Source organism: Pimephales promelas, chromosome 20 (genome assembly GCF_988280905.1).
Source record: "Pimephales promelas chromosome 20, fPimPro1.hap1.1, whole genome shotgun sequence".
Classification (NCBI taxonomy): Eukaryota; Metazoa; Chordata; class Actinopteri; order Cypriniformes; family Leuciscidae; genus Pimephales; species Pimephales promelas.
The window spans coordinates 19412007-19437182 of record NC_142788.1 but is presented as its reverse complement, the minus strand read 5'-3'; the positions used below and the strand labels follow the sequence as shown (position 1 = coordinate 19437182).

Genomic DNA, 25176 nt, shown 5'->3' with positions numbered 1-25176 from the left:
TCAATTTTGACAAAAATAGGAAATGTTTCTTGAGCTCCAAAATCAGCACATTATAATGATTTCTTAAGGATCATGTGACACTCTAAACTACACAAATGGATGCTGAAAATTCATCTTTTTCCCAGTTTTTTTTTAAAATGGCAAAAAAGAAGACTGTTTTTACTGTGTTTTTGATCAGTTAAATGGAGCCTTACATTTATGAAGCCTTGAGTACTTCTTTCAAAACATGAATTTCTATTGATTTCTATTGTTGTGCTGCATACAGTACCCATTAAAATGTCTTTCAGCCAACGGAATTGCTTTAGGATTCTAAGTGGACTCTACTCAACTGAATTCAACCAACTTGTCCACCCACTGAGACTCAAAATGAGAGCCAAAGTCTCTCATTTTCTCCCTTTCATCCTCCGAAATTGATACAGAACTTTTTGCAGCAATATATAATACAAAAAGGGAGTGTCTGCATACAATATATTCAGCAATCTGCTTCTTGATGGAAAATGATGCTAATTTACATGCACATGAAAACAAACTCACACCTGCACAGATAGCCACATCTATCACGATCACTCAAGGCGACGGCTGGCTCTCGGTTCTCGGCAGGCCACTGCCGTAAAAGAGCGAGTGTCAATAGAAATGTTGGCCTCCAGCCTCGCCGGGCTGTCTAAGCACCTTGTCATAATTGTGTGCAGTGGCGCGGAGCACACATGTCAAACAAGCCATTAAGGGGAAGTCTGGGAAACAATACAAATTAGATGAGGATGAGTTGGACTCCTTCAGGGTTTATGAGACCGGAGGCAATGGATAGGCACAAACACACACAACTGGTCCCAAACAACTGTCCGGTCCGGTATGAAATCGGGTCTTGCATGTCAAGGAAAAGAGGCTGGTCTGCAATGAGTGCAAAGACCTTGTCTGTTTTTGTTAGCAAGCAAGCGAGAGGGGGAGAGAGAGAGAAGGTGAAAGATCGTGTTTTGGGGGTTTAAACAGGGAGATTTATGGTTTCCTGCACTCTTCATGCAGACCTACTCCATCATGTCAGCAGCAGTCCAGGCACAAACACTGACTGTGCTGCTCCTGGAACATTTGAATAGAATTACAAAGCAGTTTCACCTTACAGTTACACTAGACTGGACGGAGAAACCAGAGCACACAATTTAGAGGACAGCAGCCCTCCTGCTGTGAGGATTTGCTTTTATGAAAGAATAAAAAAAAGGCAAGACAAATCTACTGTGCAAATCTAACTAGCAAGACTTTTTATGAAGAAAAGTGAGGTATTACAGGCAGTGTTGTGCAAGTTACTTCCAAACTGTAATACATTAGGTATTACTTGTTACTGTTATTTAAAAGTAATTCATTACCTTACAATATTACTGTCCCAGAATTGTAATGCGTTACATTACTCATGTATTACTTTTGAGTTACTTTCACCAAAATAACTAAGTAGAACTTAACTTTTGGGCTGTAACGATATGCAATATGAAACCGAAATCGCGATTCGCCACACGACTCGATCAACGAACCTACAGAATCGCGACAAACCTCTTCCAACTCCAGCGTTATTCTCCTTACCGTCCAGATCCAATGCTGCCTTATCTTTAAATTAGGCTATTAGTATTATTTAAAGTTAACATTATAAAATACGTAGACCTACACCACAAAACTAGTTGAGGATAAATTATTTAAAATTGGGGAAGTCCAGCATTATGGACATGACATTTGCAGTCAAAACTTGAAATAAAAATTCTCAGAAAATACATGTATTGAAACGTATATAGGCTACTTCCTTAAAGGACTCCAGACATTAGACAAATATCAGTCTATGTTTTATTTTTAATATTAGGGAAAAGACACACATTCATGCGTGACAAAAAAATAGGAGGTAAAATATATTTTTTGTAATTCTGTTAATTACACTGCGCAAATCGGATGAGGAAGGGTTGGCTCTCCAGTCTCCATAGAACTTAAAATATTCATTTTATTTTAGTTTTCGTGTTCGCATTTATGAGGAAAAAACAATGTTACAGACGCGACCGCTCTGAACTGGCACTAAAAGACTGCTTTAAAACTTTCACATAGTCTGTTGCCTTTAAGAAGTAAAAGCAGACAATACACTGTAATACAACTGTAATACAAGCCTCACTGAACATGTAACGAGTAAAATATTACTGAAAATTGATTAGTAATGCCTTACACTACTGCGTTACAGCAAAAAGTAATATGTTACTGTAATGTATTACTTTTGTAATGCGTTACTCCCAACACTGATTACAGGACACAACATGTAACCCATACAAAAAAAAAAAAGTACTGTGGCGGGTCAGAAATAAGTGATTTGCTGATTAGCATGGACACAATTAGCCCCTGATGGTAGATGCCGTAGCTACACTCTATGAGGGATAAAAATTTATTTTTTCCATTCACAGTTATTCAAAAACAAGTGTATTATGGATTTTTATTCTTTAAATCACAAATATATCTTCATGTTAAATATTTATAGTGGCTGTTCTCCTAAACGGTGAGTGGAAACACTGAAATACCAGAGCTTGAATCTAACTTAAATAAATATTTGTGATTAAAAGCAAAAAACAAAAACAAAAAAAAACTGCCAAGGTCAGAAGTATACCAGTGTTCATAAAAAAAAACATATTCATAAAACATGGCAATACTGTGATAATTTGTGTATATATGCCAAAGTAAGCTGAACAATATGCTTGTACAATGGAATACCAAATTCACTAATAGAAAGACAAATGAAAGTCTGTACTAAAAACTGATGTGTAGCAACATAATTGGTTTCATAATGAGACTAGAGAGTGTTCTAATTTTAACGGGTGCGATTAACAATTAAAAAACCGATAGGGATTGCCCCCGCATTATGGTCCCATCATGTCGTTTCGCATTTCCTTGTAAGCCTGTCAACAACATCTGAACCCTGGATCTATGTGCCAAACGATCACATTAATCATACAACACAGCATCTCAAGGTATTTCTGCCTCACTAATGCATCTGTGAATGCTTCAGAAACAGCACTCAATGTTTCATCATCATCCCAAATGCATTACAGCTATGCATTGCAATTATGATAATTAAATCCAAAACTATCAGAAGACATCTTTCCTCTTGCAAAGAACTGGTCTTTAGCGCACTGCCTAGTGCCTTCTGCCTCCGTTTTGGTTCATGTTGTTATTCAAGGAAGCAACTAAAGTGCAGACACTAGGTGAACAGATTAGAGATGCTCAATGTGAAGGTCCTATAATTGGTGACAAAGAGGTCAATGCTAATTGTTTTGTCCAATCAATGAATTTATTCAAAAAATACACTGCTATACAGTGACTTGAACTCACATATCTTCTATGAATTAAAATTAATTTTGATATGTTTCTGGGAACAAAGTTGTCGGGTATGAACTATTCTGAGAACAAAATTAATATAAGTAACTTTTATGATTTAAGTAGCGTTTAATAAAAATTGTGCCAAGGCAAAGTTAGTTCACTCTTTAAAATGTAGACTTTTTAAGGTGAAAGAAACATTGGTTACACTATACATTTAAGTACTGAGTAATAACAAACTGCATGTACTTACTACAGGGTTAGGGTTAGGAATAGGGGTTGGTTTAGGGTTAGTTACATATAATTATGCATAATTTATAGTTATTACTACAGTAATTAAATGTAGCCTAAAGTGTGTAACAAGGACACTAAGGCCCCGTCCACACTACTGCGTTTTCGTTTAAAAACGGAGACCTTTTGCTATACGTTTGCACCTCCCGTCCAGACTAAAACGGGAAAAACGAAGACCTAAAACGGAGAAGTTTAGAAACGCTGGCGCTCCGTTTTTTGTTTTGAATCTCCGGAGGGCGTTTTAGTGTAGATGAGACAAAACGGTGGAGTTTAGAAATGCTGACGCAGAGGCTGACCCTCGGCTCTATGATTGGGTGTTATCAGTCATGACGTATCCTTCCCTGATTCGTCAACCACTGTTTACACCGGCACGCGCATGCCCAGTGTTGGTGAATGGTCACGTGATCCGCGTTTTCAGTCGTTTTAATGTGGAAGGAGATCATTTCTAATACGCAGATAAAACGCTGGTGTGGACGGAGATTGTATTCGCTTTAATTCTTTTTCGTTTTTAAACGAAAACGCAGTGTGGACGGGGCCTAAGATATTAAAGGGATACTCCATTTTTTTTGGGGGGGAAATAGGCTTATTTTATTACTCCCCCAGAGTGAAACAGTTGGGTTTTACCGTTTCCGAATGTATTCAGCTGATTTTCTGATATTTAGAAGAATCAGTAACCAGACAGTTTCTGGTCTCATTGACTTCCATAGTTTATTTTTTTCCTACTATGGAAGTCAATGAGACCAGAAATGGTCTGGTTACTGATATTATTCTAAATATCATAAAATCGGCTGAATGGATTTGAAAACGGTAAAACATCCAAATTTCCAACAAAAAAAAGTGGAGTATCCCTTTAATACATGACTTTTACTTGGTTACTTACACCACATGACATTTTACAGTCATTAATTTGAAACTTGGCTTAAAAATGGTTTAAATGTTTTTCGAAACCATAAGAAACCAAGATTAATACAAAGATAGTTTTTCTTTTCGTTATTAGGGACACTATGTATTATCCGTCTGACTTGAACACAAAAGACTAAGAGCATACAGTATTTTCTGAATCTGAAGTCCAGGTAAAACCAGAGCTGTGACAATTCCTCACTGATGCGAATGTCAATATGAATTGCCTTCCTCACGACCCTCTGAAACAAACCAGCCACGTCTCCAGATCTACTTTCTTAGCCTCAATGCGTAAACTTGCCATCTCTCTCCTCCAAAAATCAATAGCTTCCATTTCTGCTCTGAACACTGCTGAGTTGTGTCAAGAATATGTTAGACAGATTAATATCAAAACAAGCTGTGCCCACCCCTCCCCTGATTTCCTTTCCACGACAAGCTCTGTTTGTTGCTTATGCAAGCAAATGCTGATTCTACAGAACTAAAAAGACTCGAGAATCTCGCAGTTGTATTCATGTTCAGACAGCACAGAGGGCAACAAAACTTCCCGGCGTAATGTCAAACTCGAAAACTTCGACAAGAGCCAGAGATAGGTATAACAGTTAATCCCCAGATGAATTTATGCCACATATTTGATATCTTGATACGCACCGTCCTCTGGAAAACCACAAAAAAGAGGAGATGAACATGATTTTTCGGGCTCTTTTGTGTGAAATCCATGACATGAAAAGATTTAATTAAGATAAGAGACTGGTAATAATTAATTCTGCTTCCTTCTGTCAAGAACACAGCAACGGCTGAATAAATTACACAAGCCCTGCCTTTTATTTATTATCATTCCCACTTTCCCGAAGAAGCCGTTTCAGCTTTTCAAAGCTAAAGAAAGTTTGGCAGGGTCTCTGAAAGTAAGTCCACAGCTCGGGCCCACATAAACATCTCCATCCTACATTCCACCACCTACTCAATTCAATCTGCTATTATGTTTTTTTGCAGGTACAGCTCGGCCCCGAGGGGAAAAACTCGCTGTGACAAACGCCAAACGGAAGGATGCATTCAGATGGAGTGTATTCATTAGTACCACATGCCGAGAAGTGTAGGAGACGGCAAGGAGGGTTTAAGTTACCATGTCTGTATCTCATCATCTCATTTCCAACATGGCCCAAATTAAAGTGGGAATGCAAGGTGACCTATTGCTACAGGCGACATCTTCTCATACGTAAATCTCAAACTGGTCAAACATCTGATCTAATGGTTATAAACTACCCAACACAATCCTGTCATTGTTTCTTCGACTCCTTCTAAAAATAACATTCATACGTGGCCAAACCAAGGGCATTCCAAGTACAAAATACCCTCAAGTTTATCGCTTGGCGCACACAACGTCGTAAGTGGGTTGGATATAAACAAACGAACATTTGTTTTACTGAAAGCAAGATGTTTTCCTCAAGCCAACTTTCTAAAACGCCAGAGAGATAATTAACCGGACAAAGCTCTGCCAAATCTCTGCCACACGAATGACCTTTGTGTGGGCAACATGGCCCTGGGTTTGAGAATCTGGCAGCGTTCGATTTGCCGCTCACATTGAAACTCTAAAGGACATCGGCTTAAAGACAGCGAACAAGCGGCCGACAAAAATGACGCTAATTAAAGGTCGCTTTGTCAGGTTTCAGCTAGTGTTTAAACATCTTTTATTGAGTTGGAACAGAAACTTCGACACTGATTGGTTTCTGTTATTTGAAAGGGAAATGCTTCAATTGTGCTGGTAATAGCGGGATACTTGGATGTCTGTGATGTGATTCCATTTAATTAAATATCTGTGGATAATTTGGTCTGGGAATGTCATTATGCCCTTGGAATGGAGGACGTGTTTTCCTTCTCATGCTTATTTTCCTAATGCACAGGCTTTTATATAAGTACATATCAGGCTTGTAACAAATTAATATGGCAATGAAGAATTGGGGATGGAAGTGTAATTGGACAACCGATCTGCCTTGACGCTTAATGGCCTCTGAAGACAGCGGCCGCAGGGCTGTGGATGAGATAGCTGGGAGGAGAGCTTCTCTGCGGGCTTGTGAAGGTCTAGCACATAAAGAACTGTCGGTTTGAGAACTTGCAGAACAATCGGAAATGTAATTAAGAGCTGGCTGTGGCTTTTAAACACTCGGCTAGAGAGGAAACCAACAGACGGGGAAAAAAGAAACATCCATGTAACGAAAACGTGCAGTGTGATCAATAGCCCGCGGTTCGGAAAGCATCAAAGGAGGAATGTTTTGTGACTTCACTTGGCACCTCGCAATTTCTCGGCAGAACTGCAGGGTTTCAAAGCAATCTCTAATGTCATTAAACTTCTATTAAAAAGCAGTTAGAAGTGTATATTGCCTCTATTTCTCTAGGAGTCAGGCGTATACATTTTAGGTAACGTTTTATGAGTTTCCGATCTCTTGGTAAAGAGTAAGGTTAATCAAAACATCAATCAAACATAATTACCTAGCATTGCCACGTGGACAGTGTTTCAAGGAGATAATAACAATTGCCTTTTACGTAGCTTCTGCGAAATAAAATTAATCTCAAAATGGATTTTTCAACACAAGCCTTTCCTCGAGCCCTCAGACAGAACATCCTATGAAGCAGGTGATTGTGCAATTAATCTGCAAAAATCCAGCCTCGGCCCAGCAGGGACGTTTCTTCAAATGCAGTTTTAATCTACTGATACAAACAATTATTAAGATAAAATGATTTAAATTAGTGCTGTCAAATCAATTAATCGCAATTAATCGCATCTAACATAAAAGTTTGAGTTGATATGTATGTGTTTATGTAAGTGTTTGAGAAAAAAACATTTATTTCATAATGTGATTTCCCCTCCACTTTTAATTCTTTTACTTCAATGAAAGGTTCGATTTTTTTAACGATATTCATCCAGAGCAAATTAAATTAGTGAGAGAGGGAAGGCAGGTTTGTGTGTCATATTGCTGTCGGAGAAAGCGCCGCTGGTACCATGTATCTATTCTGAGGAAAAGTTGTATTAAAAGCCATTTCAGTATCGACACGCTGTAAAAAAAATATATATATTTTAAATATTTGTTATCACAACATTTTTTCGTTTGTCAAATCAACTTAAATAATTTATTTAGTTCAGATAACTTATTATTTTGAGTTTCTGACGATTAAATCAATCTCCTTCATTGTATAAACTCACTTTTTCCAGTTCAATTAACTTAAAATGAAGGCAACCAGGTTACTTGCTTTTTTTAAGTTAAACCAACAACATTTTTTTACAGTGCATGTATCGAAAAATCGATATTTTTGACAACACAATATTGCACTTAGTTTATTAATTCAGATAACTTTTTAAAAGACTGCAATTAAAAAATGTAAAGCCTATATCGTATATAAAACTCAACCTGCCTCAAGTGGCTAGTAGGACTGACTGCGTTACACGCCACTGCTGAAATCAAATGCGGGTGTTAATGTCAAGCCCTGCTGATTTATTAGAGGGTCAATTAACTCACTCAAACGCATCAGTATATGAATGAGATTAATCAGATATATATATACACACACACACAACATGAACGTTAAAATTACAAAATTTAAATGTAAATACTAAAACAACACTTATGATATTGTCTTTAATTCTAAACTAAAACAAATCTATAAAACATTACTCATCGCTCATTATTGTTTGTTTGCTACTCCTTTGGACATTCAGGTCTGGTTCGGTGACGACAACCGCACTGAAATCGTTCAAACTGTTTGCACGTGTGCACTGGAGTTAATTATACGACATGTAATTTCAGCACATTAATACCGACGACACCCACACACATGCAGCTATTTTGTTTTGAGTATTTACAACGGTGTCCATAATGAAGCTCCCTCCAGCTCATAAAGAGAAGCATCTCCACTGCCAGCAGCTCAGGAGTAACCTCCAAAGCCCATTTCATGTTGTCGCATATAAATATTCATTAACAGAGTGGGGAAACCAGCTGTTTCTCCCAATTAATCTGTGCAGAGATATGCCATTTGCCAATAAATTGTTGTTGTATAATTAATGACTCTCATTGCATGGTGACAACGACAGAAACAATACCTCATTTAATACTGAGATTTATATTCATAAACTTGGCAAAAGCAAGCAGCTAATCAGCTTCAGAAATAAACGGAGCAGCGTCTCATGTGGGAAAACTTTAGCCGCACACCCGAGAGGTCAGCCACCCTGCATCCCACCGGTCCAGATAAATCAAGATGTCAGGAGATTTCTACATCAAAGCAGATGTTCCACCCTGCTTCTCGCTGACCATGTTAACAGGCTACACACAAGCAGACGATGGGAAGCGACGTGGCGAGGACACCCACTTCAAACAGCAAACGGGCCTGAGCTGAGATCATTATCTGGGCAGGTTGAAAACACTCTGGTCAAGAGAATTCTTATGGGACTTACCATCGGGAGGAGGAGCCGGTGTGAAGTGAACAGGTTTATCTGCAGAGGAAGAAGAGAGAGAGAGAGAGGCACATTAGTTAAAAGGAAGATGTCAGGCCAGTCCCAGGTGGTCAGTAGTCCTTTTGAATGAGAGGGGTAGACAGTGGACTGCATGACTCTTTCACAGAGGTTAAATCTCAAAAAGAATAGATTAAGAGAGATCAGTTGGAATATGAGATTAAAGGAATGTTCTGGGTTAAATGCAACTTGAGCCCCATGGAGTGACATGTTATCAGTTACCACAGGAGATGTGCTTACTCTAATACCCTTACAGCACTGAAATATTAAGCAAATTAAAGTTAAAAAAAAACCAAAACAGTTAATACTGACCTCAATACTGAAAAAAAAAACATTCAAAGTTTGAGGTCAGTAAATTAATAATTTTATTCATAAAAAGGATCAAAATTGATCAAATGTGATAACATTTATAGGGTTAAAAAAGTTAATAAACACGCTATAATGTTCTGTTGCTCGTTGTATTGAATATATTTAATATATTGAATACTAAAAGAAATGTATCACAGTTTCCACAAAAATATTAAAGCAGCACAAATGATTTCCACGTCGACAATAACAGAAACGTTTACTTGAGCAGCAAATTAGAAAATTAGATTTGACACCATTTAATTTTGGAATATATTAAAATAGAAAAAAGTTTTAAATTGTAATAATATTTCACAATATGATTATCTTAATATATATTTTTTTTTTTTACTGTATTTTTGATCAAATAAATGTAGCCTTGGAAAGCAAAAATGATTATTATTTTATTATTTAAAATGATTTTATTATTATTTAAAATGATTATTAAATTATTATTTAAAAAAATGGGAAAATTATTAATTTGAATTATTAACAAGAAGTGACCCTTAAAAATGGCTTAATACAAAACTATACCTTGTTAGACAGATGAATTTACACCAAAACGCAAAAAAAAAAAAAAAACCCTGTGTTCTGGAGATAGATTTTGACATGTTTTTCTTATGAATTTGAGTTCAGAGAACAGAAAGTTCTTTTCTGTTGCTTTCTCTTAAAAGAGCATTTTCAAATCACTGTCTGACATTCGTGAAGGCTACAACTTGATCATTTTAAATACTATAGAGACTCTGAATATGTGTTTTTATTTTCATTATGAGCCAATTCAAGTGACTGGAATATCTGGAAGAGAAATCAAGATGAAAAAAAGTTTTTTAACGGTTTCATTTATGGACAAAACAAACAAAAAAAAGCCTTTCAGAATTACTTTGTGTTCTACAAAAAAATAAAAAAAAATAAAAATAGTCATACAGGCTTGGAATGATGTCAGGGTGAGTAAATAATGGCAACATTTACATTTTTGAGTGAACTATCACTTTAAGCTCTTAAACTTATCAATGTTAAAATATTCAGACTACAAAACCAGCCAAAAATATTGGGCTGAAACTCATTAAAAATCAACACAGACTGAAAGCGAGAACTGCCACAGAAGTTGGAAGCGACCCCACTCAGTCTAACTTTCCTCCAAACCGAAATGATTTTAAAAACAATGAACTCGCGTACCTTATTACTCTTGACAGAACCGGCTTTTCGACAACACGCGAATAGAGCCATCTAGCTAAAGTGCAGCTACAACACCCTGCTTCTGCAGGCGGAAATAACCAACGCCACAAAACTATCACATCAATTGCCTAGCCAGTCGCTTGCGCTTACATACACACACACTCCCACACACAGAGCTGGAGCTGGAATCTCTAACTCCTCTCTTCACCAGCACCCCCAACTGCCAGGATAGTGTTTAATTTTAGGCTCACTTCAAATTGCTTGTCAACAACTGAGTGCAGGGAAGATTGGAAAGCCGGCACTGGAGAGAGAGAGACAGAGGTCTGAGAGAACGAGGAAGAGGGTGTGGGGGGGGGGGGGGGGCTTGCTGTGCTTCTCTCCTTGAATAATGAAGTGTCTGTTGAACTGGTCTGAGAGTCAATCATGACAGTTACAGCGTTTCATCTTCCAGGAAACAGTGCCATAGCTGAGGGTGAATAACACACACACACACAGATGTGTATCATAGAGATAAAACATCCCCAGCTCATATACTGTAATGCATAACCCTGTGCACAGCTCGACTTTCTTATATGTCCAGTGGCAGTAGAGGACAAAACTACTGTCTGTGCAGGTCTCACGGGAACGTTTGTTTCACATGTAAAGGATACACAGCTGAGAAATTCAACACAAGGTTCACCTCAAACCTATTTGCTTTACTTAAAGGGATAGTTCATCTCAAACTGAAAACAAGTGTCTCAGTGCATACAATGAGAATCAAATGAGACCAATGCTGCTTACACAATATATACAGTATAAAACTGTAATAGCTAGCACATCTATGTAGGCAATCTGATGCCAGGGACAGCTGATAATTTTACAGTTTAGAGGTTTTTAAACAAAAATATTTGACCAAGCTAGTATTTAGAGTCATGTACAAAAAAAGGTCAATGTCAAATATTGTTGAAGATAGCGAGAAGTATCACAATGTGATCCCTCGTGATACTATACCAATATTCTCAGGCTAAGAATCAACATTGTTAAATTCTTCCCACAATATTTTCACGATAAGTGAGATAAAACGATTAACCATAAGTCAGAGAAAAATACAGTAGCATTAGGCCAATGTAGACTATTCTTTCGATTCAAACCAAATTCAAACTGAGAACAAGCAAAGAACATGATTTTACAAACTAAGTACTGCAAAATAATTGAGAATAGATGACAAAGAAACAATTAACTAAACATAAATTGATATATTAGAACATCAAGTGAATTGTGTAGATCTCAGTCCACCAAATAATTTAAATTGAAATCAGTATTTTATTTGAAATTGTATTTAATAATTTATTTGGTAAAAAGACATGTAAAAAGCGCGATAGTCAGCTAGCTGTTACCCCAAATAGACCTTAACGTGAACTGTCAGGCAGACTGTCATATCTGTAAATATCTGTGCGTAAATGCCAGCCATGTTTTCATTCAGTGTCTGTCCTCCTCTTTCCCTTACTGTTTTTTTTATCTAGTTTGTTGATGTGTATGCATGAGCTGATGAATTTGGTTGTGGAGCTGAGCAGCTCTGGTCCTGTGTAGCCTTACTTCTCCGTGCCTGCTAAATGAAAATGGAAATGACAAACCTTTGGTCTGTATCCCACTCCAACAAGCTTTCAAACGCTACGATGCACCTCTCCATGTTAATGGTACTCCTTTCACTCCATCCTGTTTTTTACTCTTCTTTGAGGAGCAGGGATGGAGTGCTCTAATGTATAAATCTAATGGAATCTGTCTGGATTAAATCGATTTTGCGACATGGTCGGCTTATAAATGAACCTCACACTCAGACTCCTTTATTGAGGGATGGAGAGGCCAAATTTTCAGAATTTCATGAAGGGCCCTTTTTGGTCTTTTAATATAGATCTAATGTAGAGGCACCGCGGACCTCTTTAAGTGAGGGCACAGGTATGATTATGAGAAATGAGGTAGGTAATAGTTTACAGAGGGCGCACAGGACTGGATGCTCTCTCTTTTGCCTCTCACTGTTTTCTCCTTTCTAGAGCCTTTATTCCAGCAAAACTAAACATATTCCTATCCAAAAAGGTGTATATTATTGTATCTATAAAGGAGCATGTTAAATAAGCCTTTAATGTAAATATTTAACAGTGTTTTAATCTTTACTCAGATGGCCTTAGGCCCAAGAAATCCAAAATATATACAGTACAGTATATATATAAAAAAAAAAAAATCAAATCAAAGGTGAGACTTTCACTAAATGCAGATTTAAATCAGAGCGGGAATGAGTATGAATTTTGTTGGGTCCCTTCACTGTAAAAAAAATATTGTTGGATTTAACTTAAAAAAGTAAGTAACCTGAAGTTGATTTAACTGGAAAAAGTGAGTTAATACAATGAAGGAGATTAATTTAAACATCAGAAACTCAAAATAATAAGATATCTCAACTAAATAAATTATTTAAGTTGATTTGACAAAAGAAAAAATGTTGTGATAACAAATCTTGAAAATATTTTTTTTTACAGTAGTGTTGAGTTCTATAATTTATCAAAATGTTTGCAACAAAACTATACATTTACGGGTGTAAACAGATCATAAAAAAGGTTAAGATGAACAAAAACAAAAATGTCAATAATATGATCTGTGCAAGCTTCCCGAAATGAAAGTCTTCTCAATTTCATCTCATTAAGAAGCCATCAGCACTGACGCATAGCAAAACCACTTTCTAACCAATTAAACTTTCTTCTGTAGCACAGCATCCTTCCAAAATATATGTTTACCTTTCTGCTATGAATTTATCCTGTAGTCTTAGATAGCACAGTTCTGTGAATGTGAATTCACAGAGGAAGAAAACACATGACGCAACGATTCAAAAAGGCAGATAAAAACCAATAGAGATAGTAATACATCCAAAACAGGAAAAGAGCAGCGTTACCTGCTGCTCCATGTCATCAAAGCACATTTTGACACGCTCTGGAGCTCACGTTCCGTCTCCAATCTTTTCTTTGTAAGCACAGTGCCAAAACTATCTGGCAACACACACACCGGCTGGCGGGGCACCTTAAGATACCAAAGCGGTTGCAGATTCACTCAAGCAGATACAGTAAGCACTGAAGCTAATGCCAAGCTTTCACATCCAAAGGCATTTAATCTGCCCCCTTTATCCCACTGTGCAGTCTAAATACCACTGCTTCAGGGATGACAGAATGCCACCGAGCTGTGTTTTTAGACACAAGCGCTCAAGTACTTTGTAGGATGAGGACAGTTTATCTGTGTCATCCTTAATCATTTCACTGTCAGGCAGGGGATCGAAGCCTACGCATTAGGGATTAGTTTTTGATTGCCATCGATCCTTATTGAATCATCCATCCGTCAATGTGTCTCCCCCTGCCTCCGTGAACATCACTGTAAGAAAACTACAGAGCACACAAGGGAAAGAGCCACTATTCTGAAACTTATCAGGCAACACATATTCTACGGGGTCATGCACAAACACAGACACACAAACACACACACATATATATATATACATACGCTGCATGTCATGTTTCACTAACTGTGACCTACAGTTATTGAGGAAGAGGAGTACAGCGAAGCCGAGCGTGGAAGTGGCCAGCAGAATGAGACAGATGTTGCAAGGAATCATGAAGTACCGCACGACCAGCGACACTTTGTGCTGGTACATGCGGTCCCGCTCTGGGGGCGGCGTAGGGTACTGACAACTGGTCATACTCCACTCCGCGTCTTCCCTAAAGTACGCCAAGTTGGCAAGCGTTCCAAACCAACTCCGAGAAAAAAAGGACTAAAGAAATCCTAAAACGGTTTCAGCTTAAATTCCACTGGCACTTATTTTCAGAGTTTCTTCCTGAAGGACGTAAACAAATGCTTTTATCAGTCTCCAAGCAAAGCATTTTGTTTCCGAACTGCAAGGTACCGGTCCTACAGTCCCCAACCCTCCAGCAATCTCTCCGTTCCTTTCCCAAGCACAGGGGTGGTTTGTCATGAAAGGTTAGTGTGCAAGTTCTCTTGAGTGTGTTTGACAAAAGCTCCACTGGACCCCTGGCCTAGATTGGTACCACGGACAAGTGAGTGCAAACAATCCCCACTGCACTTTGTACTTTAAATCCGCAAGCACAGAACTCCACGGCTTGGTGAATTAGTAATGAATTGGCTCTTGATCTTCTTTAGGGGTGCTTGCAATTTTTTATGGCACAATGGTATTCCCTTCTTTCAAGACGTGCTCCCACCTCTCTGTGTCCGACAGCGGCATGAAGATGCCAGGCTGCTCTCGTTGTGGCATGTGTCAGGATTCGCTGCAGGTGTGGCTTGGCATCATGCTAACCGTCTGTCCCGGTAAACACTCAGTTGCTCACAGGCTGGAATTGGAGTCATTAGCTTCACACATACACACAAACACAACATACAAACTTTTGGAGAGTGACCCCTTCCGAAAATCCTCCAGGAGAACTGCAACACTAGGGCTCGTCTTCGCTCGTAAAAGTTTTCTCCCTCCCCGCCCTAGGCTGAATCTCCTGAATGAATGAATAATTAGCCCACTGAGAGTCAGCAGCTGTCTTCGGCCAGCTCAACCATATGCCCTGGAGAGCAGTAGGGTCTTTTTTTCCTCAACCCCCCCACCCCCCTTCCTTCAACACAAGTCCTCTCTGGTGACCTCCCCTCTTTTTCCAGAAAGCACTTTGGATGAAGCGTACAGTCGAAAGTTGAGGTATCTGGTGAGTAGACTCTTCCCCAGATGCGGCTGTCAGCGCAGAGGCGCGCTCCTTGATCCGGGCAGCCGGAAACTAGATACGAGGAACAGCTGAGATTGCCACGGTACGTGTAAAGCAAACAAGACAACTGCTTTGGACAGTGTTGTTAGTTCTCAGTCCTTTTTAGAGGATAACTCTCGAGACAAGACAAGCTCCTGTTGTGGTCTCAGTCAAGTTGTTTGTTGCTCTGAAAACAAATGAGAACGGAAGAGCCACTTTTTTCAATGGAGTCAGAAGCTATTTAAAGCTCTTTCTCTCTCTCCGTTTAGCTCTCTTAAGCATCCATTCCTGTGCTGGTGTTCCTCCTTGTGTCCTGGACTTAAACTCGGTTCAGCTGGAGTGTTCACTGCCAGCCAAAACATACACTCTGATCGCCGCTATTCATGTCAAAAAATCCCCCAGGCAGCAGGTACTCTGCCTGCGTTCAGCCAGCGCTTCTCAGCCAATGAGCCAGGGAGCGGCACGCGCAAATGAGTACAGCCTAAGAGGAAAAAAGCAGGAAAAAAGAAAACAAACTGGCCGATGACACTTAGTCCGCCTCTCTGTTACGTTAAACAACACACTGAACGTGTTTTCTGCATCCTTACGGCACGGTCGCTCATGACTCCCTCTCTCTGCTTCGAATGAAGGAGAAGACAGTGAGAGGGGGAGTGGATGAGGGGCTGTCTCTAACAAAGGGTTGGGAGGGGTGAGAAGGGGGAGGCAGTGAGGGAGTGAGGGGGAAACCGAGAATAAAAGCTTTTGGGAATACTTGGGAGTGTTTTAAAGGGGGGGAGCTGGAATGACAGTGAACACACAAAAGGGCAATTGGACCAAAAACATGTCAAGCCTTTTGAGTTGCTAGTGATTTAAAGGAGAGTGTAGTCAACAATTGTGCTAAATTGTAATTGCAAACCTTGTGGTTTAAATGGGAAAGAAACAAAAAATGTATTCTCGGTTTTGAAAATAGAATCCCATCCCTTTAGTATGCAAACATGATTTAATGGAGAGTGTAGCCAACAATCTTCATCTTGTGACACCATGCCATGCTTTTACTCATCTGTCACACTGTGAAACACAAAAACAAAAATGAATATTCAGTAGAAGTGAAAATGAATATACTGGCAAAAGATCAATGGGAAATGTGTTTTCTAATCCATAGCATTATTTCACTAGGTATCTCGCCTATGAATGTTTATTTTATGCTCTAAGCCACATAATGAGGTCAACAGCACAGAGAGCTAATGCTTCTTTTTATACCCCCACTCTACCTTCAATACTGACTGGCATATACACAATGAATGTTCATCTTCACAAAGAAACCAGTACATATTATCAATTATTTATACGCTCTATTTCTTAACCCACTCCTCTCAGGATATCCATCATGCTCACACACACACACACACTTACAAGGTTTCGTTCCGCATAAAGGGCCGTTTATCTCTTTGGACACAGCCTACTCTTTGACTTTATGGGCCCCGTGGAATTAAGCCCAATGTACACAGCGGAGAACATGGGGCCAGCTGGGCATCCAGAACAGGTTCTAAGTTCACTCACCAGCTGTGGTGCTGTACCCTTAAACAACACCCACACTCCACCAGGGCCATTAATCTCACTTCAGACTGACACGTAGACTTAGAAATAAGACAACTGTGCATATAGTGATATTCATGCGGGCTACAATGACCTGAAACACCCATGGCCCAATAAGGAAATCTAAGAGGGCGCCACATCTGTTCGATGCCACACACCCTCAGTCATGACTCAAATAAGACCTAATTTGACTTCAAAAGCGCTCTGTAATGCATCTTTAATGTGCATGCTATCTCAGAAGGTTAACATCTCTCTCAGTGTGATCTCTCAGCTGGCAACTTCCATTAAGAAACAACCACAAACTCTCTACACTTCCCGCACTTGCATGACGAGCAGCCTCAAGGCTTTTTATGGGCTTCTGCTTTCTCCTTCTGCTATGTGTTTGGTATAATGCATGTATGCTGATTTCAGGATTGAAGGAATAGTAGTAAAGCATGGATTGGTGCACTTCATCTATTTTAAAAGAGCCATCCATCCCTCCATCAAACATTCAACTGTCTATAGTTTGTTCGTTCAAATATCCATCTCTCTGCTCATCCATCCATCTATCCGTCTATTCATCTACCCAATTAGTCATCTAATTATCCACCCACACATTTAACCATTCATTCGTTCAACTATTCAAATATCCATCCGTTTGACAAATCTATCCATCTATCAGTTTTAACAAATGAAACCCAGTTTCGCCCAAGCCTCAAACATATTTTTAAACATGGAGCTTCCCTTAAGGCAGCTAGTTGAATGTCTTATTGTAATGACTATCACCAATAAATCAGGTTGTTTTGATTGTGATCAGATCCCTAGTGCTCAACTCATTATACTACATTGCTCAAGCAGTGATAAATTGACGCGAGACAGTGCAGGAGATAAAGAGGGAGTGGGGTGGGTGAGAATGAGCTAACTCCACCTCCAGCCAGATCTACTTTAGAAGCTGGGAGTTCCTTACTCCCCTGCTCTATCATATCATATGGCTCGCAAGAATAGAAAGTGACGCCACGCCACCCAAAATGTGGGGATTTTTCCATTGTGCCGTCGAGTGCCGATGTAACTGTAACAGAGACATTACCCAATGGGAAATGACATCAGTATAATTCAACGTGAGAACACATCTGCCGACTGGCCTGCTGCTCTGCGAGGCACAGCGCCTGTCGAATGCATCCAGGTGTGAGCTATCACGGAGATGAAGTTGCTCACTCAATATCTACAGTCAATGTCTACAGACTCAGGCATACCAAAAACCATATGGCGAGATTCCAATTCTGATTTCCACTGAATGTTAATCAATCCAGATTTTTTTTCTGTGAGCAACTCAAGTTTTGAGGCTGTTTCTCATATGGCTCTATCTGTTTGTTTCCTACAGCCCATGGGTTTCATCTGACAGATGTCTGAATCAAATCACTGTCAATTTGCCAGATTCAAACTGTCCATTTTGCTGCTCTGAGGAAACGGATGGATAACTATTGTTCGCAGCTTATGTTTGCATCAACTGCAATTAAACTACTGTACCTTTATGAAAACGGTAGCTATTAGGGCTGGGTGATACAATGGTATATTCCATGTGACTGCAAAAATGTGTCAACCAGCTGACATTCTACACATTTTTATACAAATATTGTCACGTTATTGGTGACTAATCCATCCTAATTGTTCTACATAAATTAAAATAATTAGTAATCCCTTTAAATGCTAAAAGTAAACTTAAAAAAATTGACCCATTTAACAGATTTTATGATGTTTTAGGACCATTTTTCTTATCTGAATAATTCAAAAGGAGTTCTGCTCTATAAATGTGATTTATAAATCAGATTCGTATCTGTTTGCACAGTGTGAGAGGCTGTTCCACTCTAGTTCACTGCTATCTACATTGTAGAGGTCACTGGAAAGGTCTCTCTATCTCTCCATCTATTGTGAGTGTGTGGCCTCGGTACAATTCACTAAAGACCATGGCAGATAAAACACAATTACCCTAATCCTTCTTTCCTTACCCAGTCCTCACCCTAATACCTATTAGTCGATGTGTGCTCAGCAGATGGTCGTATATCGTACATCACATATTGATTTTGGTTGAGGATACCCACCGCCACTCAGGTTAAGTGCTTTAGGACTGATGAAAACCAGCATCACATAAATCCAACCTTCTCCCATATATCAAGGAAAGAGCAAATAAATCATTCTACAGGAAGATTTTATTACTCAGATGTTGCTCTTTCATTGCTCAGGAAAGTTAATTAGCATATTGTGTTACGTTGTCTACCGATTCACCATATATCAGTACCATATCGGTAATTTGCAGATATTAAGAGATTTTATTTATTGATTTTATTTATAGAATACCTTTACAGTCATTTAATAGCCTAATATTAAAAAAAGTAATAAAATAATGTAAAATGTAATCTTCAGCAGATCACAATAAAAATCTGCATTCAATTATAGATTTTAAAATGTAATTTTTAACGCCTATATTTACTAGTAGCATTTACATTTTACTTAATTTAGTAAATAAATAATTATGATAATAATAATAATAAACATAAATAAAATATAAAGAGAAATAATCAAGACATTATAGAATAGAATAGAATAGAATAGAATAGAATAGAATAGAATAGAATAGAATAGAATAGAATAGAATAGAATAGAATAGAATAGAAAGGTTAATTTTGCCATGTTTTGGGGGAATTTGACGAGAAATTCGACTGTGATGTCTTGGCAAATCTGAGCACAGTTTGAGACATTGTTGGGATCTCTCTCAAAATTTTAGAAAAGACAAATCTGAGATGACTATGTTCATTTTCTCATGAGAAAAATCTGAGAAACAGCCTCAAGCCAATTCGCACACCATTTGATCTCACCACTGTCTAGGAGAACAAATGAGATATTAAAGAGAGTTCTACCATCATGTGCATTACTATATTCCCAAAACCATTCCCTCCCCACCATGAAACCACCTGTCTAAGCAAAGACATGCAAGCCAGGACAAATCTTCTCCCACAGCTGGATTTTCATCTCTGGGTGGAGCGAGCTCATTACCCTCCCACTCAGACTGCTCCTCACTCCGGGACCAAGCTGTTGAGCGCAGGCAGGATCGCAGCTGCCAAGGGCTGAGAGCTGGGCCTAATGGAGAACAGCTAACCAGCAACAGCATTTACAGCCGCTCATTCATCAGCATGCTGTTTTTCCCTCTCATCATGGTAACTACAATAATGATTGCAGCATTTAATACTTGCCATGCTCCAGCTCCCCACTCTTTTATTCATTCTTTATTTCCCACGATGCTTTCTTAATGGTCCTTATGGGGGCAATTGAGCTGGAACCGTGGTGGGGTTCTTTAAGGGACTGCTGAAGCGATGTCAAAACAGAGACTGCACAAACAGCAGAGAGTGACTGTTTTTTGGAGACTTGCTTGACTTTGGCTATGTTTGACACCGGGCTTCATGGGAGCTGGCATCCATGACAGACAGGGGCTGTGTGATTGAACTTCCAGGTAATGCAGGTGGCAGCAGCAGCTGTGGAACTAAACTTGAGGACTAGCTTGGTCCAAATAGAGCAACAAACAGCTGTGGTTTGAAACTAGAATTGCATAAGGACAAAGTTCTTTAATTTACAAAAAAAATTAATCCATTTGATTTTTTTATTTTTATTTTAATAATGTAGTCTAAAATGGATTCATATTTATTTATATTAAATATATTATATTTAGGGATTCACTGATACTACAAAACCAACTAGCTGATTATCATTTTCATGTTATAAACATTTACAACTGATACATACCAAATATAATATCAAAAATAAAAGGCAAGTGCATTAAAATATTATAAAATTAATATATATATTTATTTAAAAATGTTTATCCAATAAAAACTGATAACAATATGGTACTGATATATCATGCATGCCTGATTATATTAATGTACTGTATATATAATAATAACATTATGGATCTTATTATTGTCATAAACTCCTCTGTATTATTATTATTTTTTTTTTTTAAGTAATCGCTCTCCAAAGAACAAAATGACCACTTCTACATCTACAAAACCTGAAAATAAATGAAAATAAAAGGACATCCTTAGTGTTTATATGCCATGCTTTAGGCTCCACACAAGCTCCTTCACCTACATCTACCTGATGAGCAAATTCCATGTCGAAAATTTCTGGTGCACATCAGCAGTCCATTTATCTGCAAATCTTGAGACAATGCTTGTTTTCGGTTCATTCTCCACTATCAATAGAGGCACAGATTCGCCTCACACAATTAACCTCTGCAGAATAGAGGCCAAATTCAACCTGTTTTCCATCTACCTATAAATTAAGCAGAGGTGGAGAGGATGCAGTGATTGGATGACATGCAGAGCATCCCATTTTTGAACAGCAAACACACTGGAGGACCAAATGGAAATTGTTTCGCATACAGTTCAGACAAAACCCAGCTGCTCTTGAGCATATTCCAATGAATCAACCACTGCAAAGCAGCAAGTGTTCGGGGACCAAAGGGAGTGCTTCTTCAACCCATCTGGACATTTTTCATCTTTCTAAAGCTTATTATGATTGCATATTGGGCCTACCACACGCACACACACACACACACACACACACACACACACATCTACTCTAGCAATGGGCAATCTGTTCTTAAAAGCATTTTGAAGTATTTTTGAAAGTTTGGGGTTTAAACAAGGAAAATATATCTCGAGTGTTTTATGTTTGGAGAATATTTCACAGTCGGTTGTCATGAATATTACATTTCCTTGTGGAGGCCTAACAAGCTTGAGCAAAATATAAAAATCATGCTATACAGAGACCAGCTATTATGAAGTATAACCATTAAGGCATTTGAATAATGCTATATAACCTCTACAGCTTATGTTCTACCATTATATAGCTCCATTTCGAACACACTGTGCCGGCGCCCTCAAAAATATGCACACGCACAAAACGAAGCTTTTTCCCTTATCAATTCTGACAGTGACAAGCTATTATACGCAGGCACCGTTTCATTTGCATTTACAGTAATGAACTCTCTCTTCACCCTTTCGTTCTTCCATCTTTTGGCTTTTTTCTCCTTCGTGCCGGATTGTCTTGGAGGGCAGAAGAGAATCTTAATTGGCATACATCCTCATTTCTCGCAAGCCATCCGAAGAGAAAAAGGAGCTTCAATTATTTATATTTCAAATCAAGAGTCTTGCAAAAGCGGCTTCCACAAAACAGCCTTTTCATCCTTTCTCACATCAATCAGACAGATTTCAGAGAGTAACTGTCAAATGAGGGAGATGCTTTATGCAGCTGTGTATCTGCAATCAGGCCCTATGTGTATAAGAAGACAGGACAGAACTGATCTGATTTTGTTGAGGAGTATAATAGTATAAGAGTCCCTCTTCAAATCACCGGTGGCACTCGTGTGCCCTCGCAGCCGGAGCTCACTGGGTCACTCTGACACGGAATCCTGGGAAACGGGTTGTGCCATCATGTGTCAGCAGTCGGAGAGACCCAACACAGACAGACGCGATCGATTCCTCTCACATTCAGACTGACTATACCTCCTTTCTTTTCTGTTGAAGAACTCTTCAAAAGCCAACTATGGCAAATTGTATGTTTTTTGGGAGAAAAAAAAAACGCAGTGGCTGCCAGCTAAAAGCATTGCATGTTAAATAAATTTGCTCTGACCATTGTGTGCATTTCTCCCGCTTTTAATTCTCCACTTTGCAAAACACAACAGACTCAATCATCTGAGAATGAGACTCACTACGAAAAAAGAAAAAAAAAGAGAGACAAAAATACACCCACACAGCTGCTTTTTGGAAGAGTATGACAATGATTGCTGTGCGTTTAAACATAACAGATGCCTCATCCATTATTCACCTGCAAACCAACAAAGAGCGACCACAATAACAACCGTGGATGAAGAATTTCCGTCAAGATTCTCTCCGGACCCTGAGGAAAGAGGCAGATAGTGAGGGAAGACTAGGACGAGAGATTGTAAGAAAGAAAAATAACAATGCTGTGCGTCTAGCATGGACATGACCCTGGATTTGGCCAATGCAAACATTTGTTCTGCATGTAATCAGCAAACGTAAGCATGCTGCCAGAGAAACAATAGTGAAGGAAAACATTGAGTAAGGTGGAAAAAACAACTGTGCTGCTTTCACACTACAATTCATTTTCAATACTGAATCACTCACTCAATCATTTACTTCATTTAAAAGGGCCATACGATGCTTTTTAATGTTTTCCTTTAGTGTTTGTTACAAGTCTCATAGTTTCCCACAAAGAGTACTGCTCCAGACTAGAGCCCGACCGATAAAGGATTTTGAAGGCCAAAACCGATACTAATATTTTTGGGTTAAAAATCCGATATTCCGATATATCGGCCGATATTTTATTTTTTTATTTGAAACTGGACATGATAGTCACAAATTTTGTCATGCTTATTTGAGTTAAGAGAACTGATGGGGATGTTTTTTTAATTGTTATTCAAGCAATGTATTTATCGTGACCAACTCAACGAGTGTTGTCAACAGGAACGGAGTAGAGTGCCCTCTGGTGGACAAACTATACAACTCCAACACTCATGACATGGTTCAAGTGTGTTTCGTCCGTTTTTATTTTATTTTCGAAATATTCATTTATCGGCCATTATAACTGCCGATACTGATAGTTTGTAAAATGCCTAATGTCGGCCGATAATATCGGTCTGCCGATATATCGGTCTGGCTCTTCTCCAGACCTGCCTAAAACACCTCGATCAAAGTCCAGATGTTACTTCTGCAACGTATATAAGCTCAAGCTCACCATTATGGTAACAGTCGTCACATTTCCAACAGACATTTGGCCAATCACAATGCACTTGGTCAGCTGGCCAATCAGGTTATCAGGCTTTTCAGAAGGACGGGTTTAGAAATCTGCACGTTTCAGACAGACTGGGATTATAGGTCCTGCAATAATGTACAGTATGTGGAACATAATGTGTGTGTAAAATAGCATCTTATGACCCATTTAAGAAAGGTTTTCATGTTGAATCATACTGAATCAGCAATGAATCATTTAGACCGATTTGCGAACCGGTTTAACTGAATTGACTCGATAAAACACACAAAAAAAATCTTTAACTCAAAAACCAGGCATCATTTATTTTACCTTCATAATTTGAAGAGTATTAGTATTGTTGGCTCAATTTTATAATATTGTTAATAAACTGTCCACACACAAGGAATTGACCTAAATTAATATGATTCTTCTTATATCTATGAAAGTAAAGGATACACCCAAATATGAATTCATTACCCTTGATTTTTCCATTTTGAGTGATGTATCAAATAACCAAATAATATTTATATATATATATATATATATATATATATATATATATATATATATATATTAACTAAGTTAAAAAATAGAACAGTGTGACTCTGGTTTGGACCAAGTAATCAAATCTGTTGTGAAACACTAGGATAACCTCATCAGACATCATGTCTGACAGTCTCACGCAGACGTGCGAGGACTCCACAAACCGACCGATTGCTAAGCTCTGCCTCACAATAGCCTTACGCCAATGCTCTGAAACAGCTTCCTTTTAGTGAGTGTGTCCGTTCCATTACTTCTCTGATGAAAACCATGCTTGGTTTGTGCAAAGCAAGTCAATTTTGCCTTCTTTGACCCATCCAATGTGTTCACAGGTCTATGCTCATGATGCAATAAGAGCAATAGAGGATAGAGGGAGAGCTCATTTTCCTTTGACCGAAGCCTCCATGTCTTAATGAGCAATCCTGGGGGCATGGGTCAACCGCAACACCCATCAGTGCACCCCCCACCCAGGCATCCATTCACCAACACGGCTTCGCCTATTTCCTGCCAATTACATCTGCTGCTCTCCTGTCTGATGACTTCATCGCATTTTCTGATTAGAGGGAACATTGTGAACATGTGAACGCTGGGATTGAGGATACTCAAGATCCCCCCTCGCATCTTATGTACTGATGGATCCATAAACCCCCCTTTCTGACAATCATTCCTACATTTGGCTATCTGACCCAAGTACCACCCCACCCCCAGCTCCCCCAGGAGTGAGCAGGGGTCATGTGACTCACATCACCAGGCAACAAATTGGCTCCATGTCCCAGTGTTCTGGAGGACCGTTGCCATGTGACACTCTTCAAAAAGATTCACTGTCACACACATGGAACACTGGATGATCTCATTCATTCCGAGGTTGTTTGTGACACAATCTCAGAAGCTCAGAGAAATAGAATTACATGCTGATCGCATGCACTGCATGAAAAGACTCAAATTCGGCAATATCCGGGC

The 25176-nt window shown here is 38.9% G+C and overlaps 1 protein-coding gene across 14 annotated transcripts in view; it reads right to left on the bottom strand.

Moving 5' to 3' along the window:
- agrn (agrin) overlaps positions 1-25176 on the bottom strand; it is a 238248-nt gene that overhangs the window by 122780 nt on the left and 90292 nt on the right. For 11 of the 14 annotated variants that reach the window (XM_089124604.1, XM_089124603.1, XM_089124607.1 and 8 more), the window contains one exon: positions 8963-9001. In XM_089124604.1, the coding sequence (XP_088980730.1) occupies positions 8963-9001 (39 nt within the window). Of the gene's footprint in view, positions 1-8962; positions 9002-14059; positions 15918-25176 lie in introns of those variants that run through there. The other 3 variants (XM_089124612.1, XM_089124613.1, XM_089124615.1) reach the window with 3 other exon arrangements.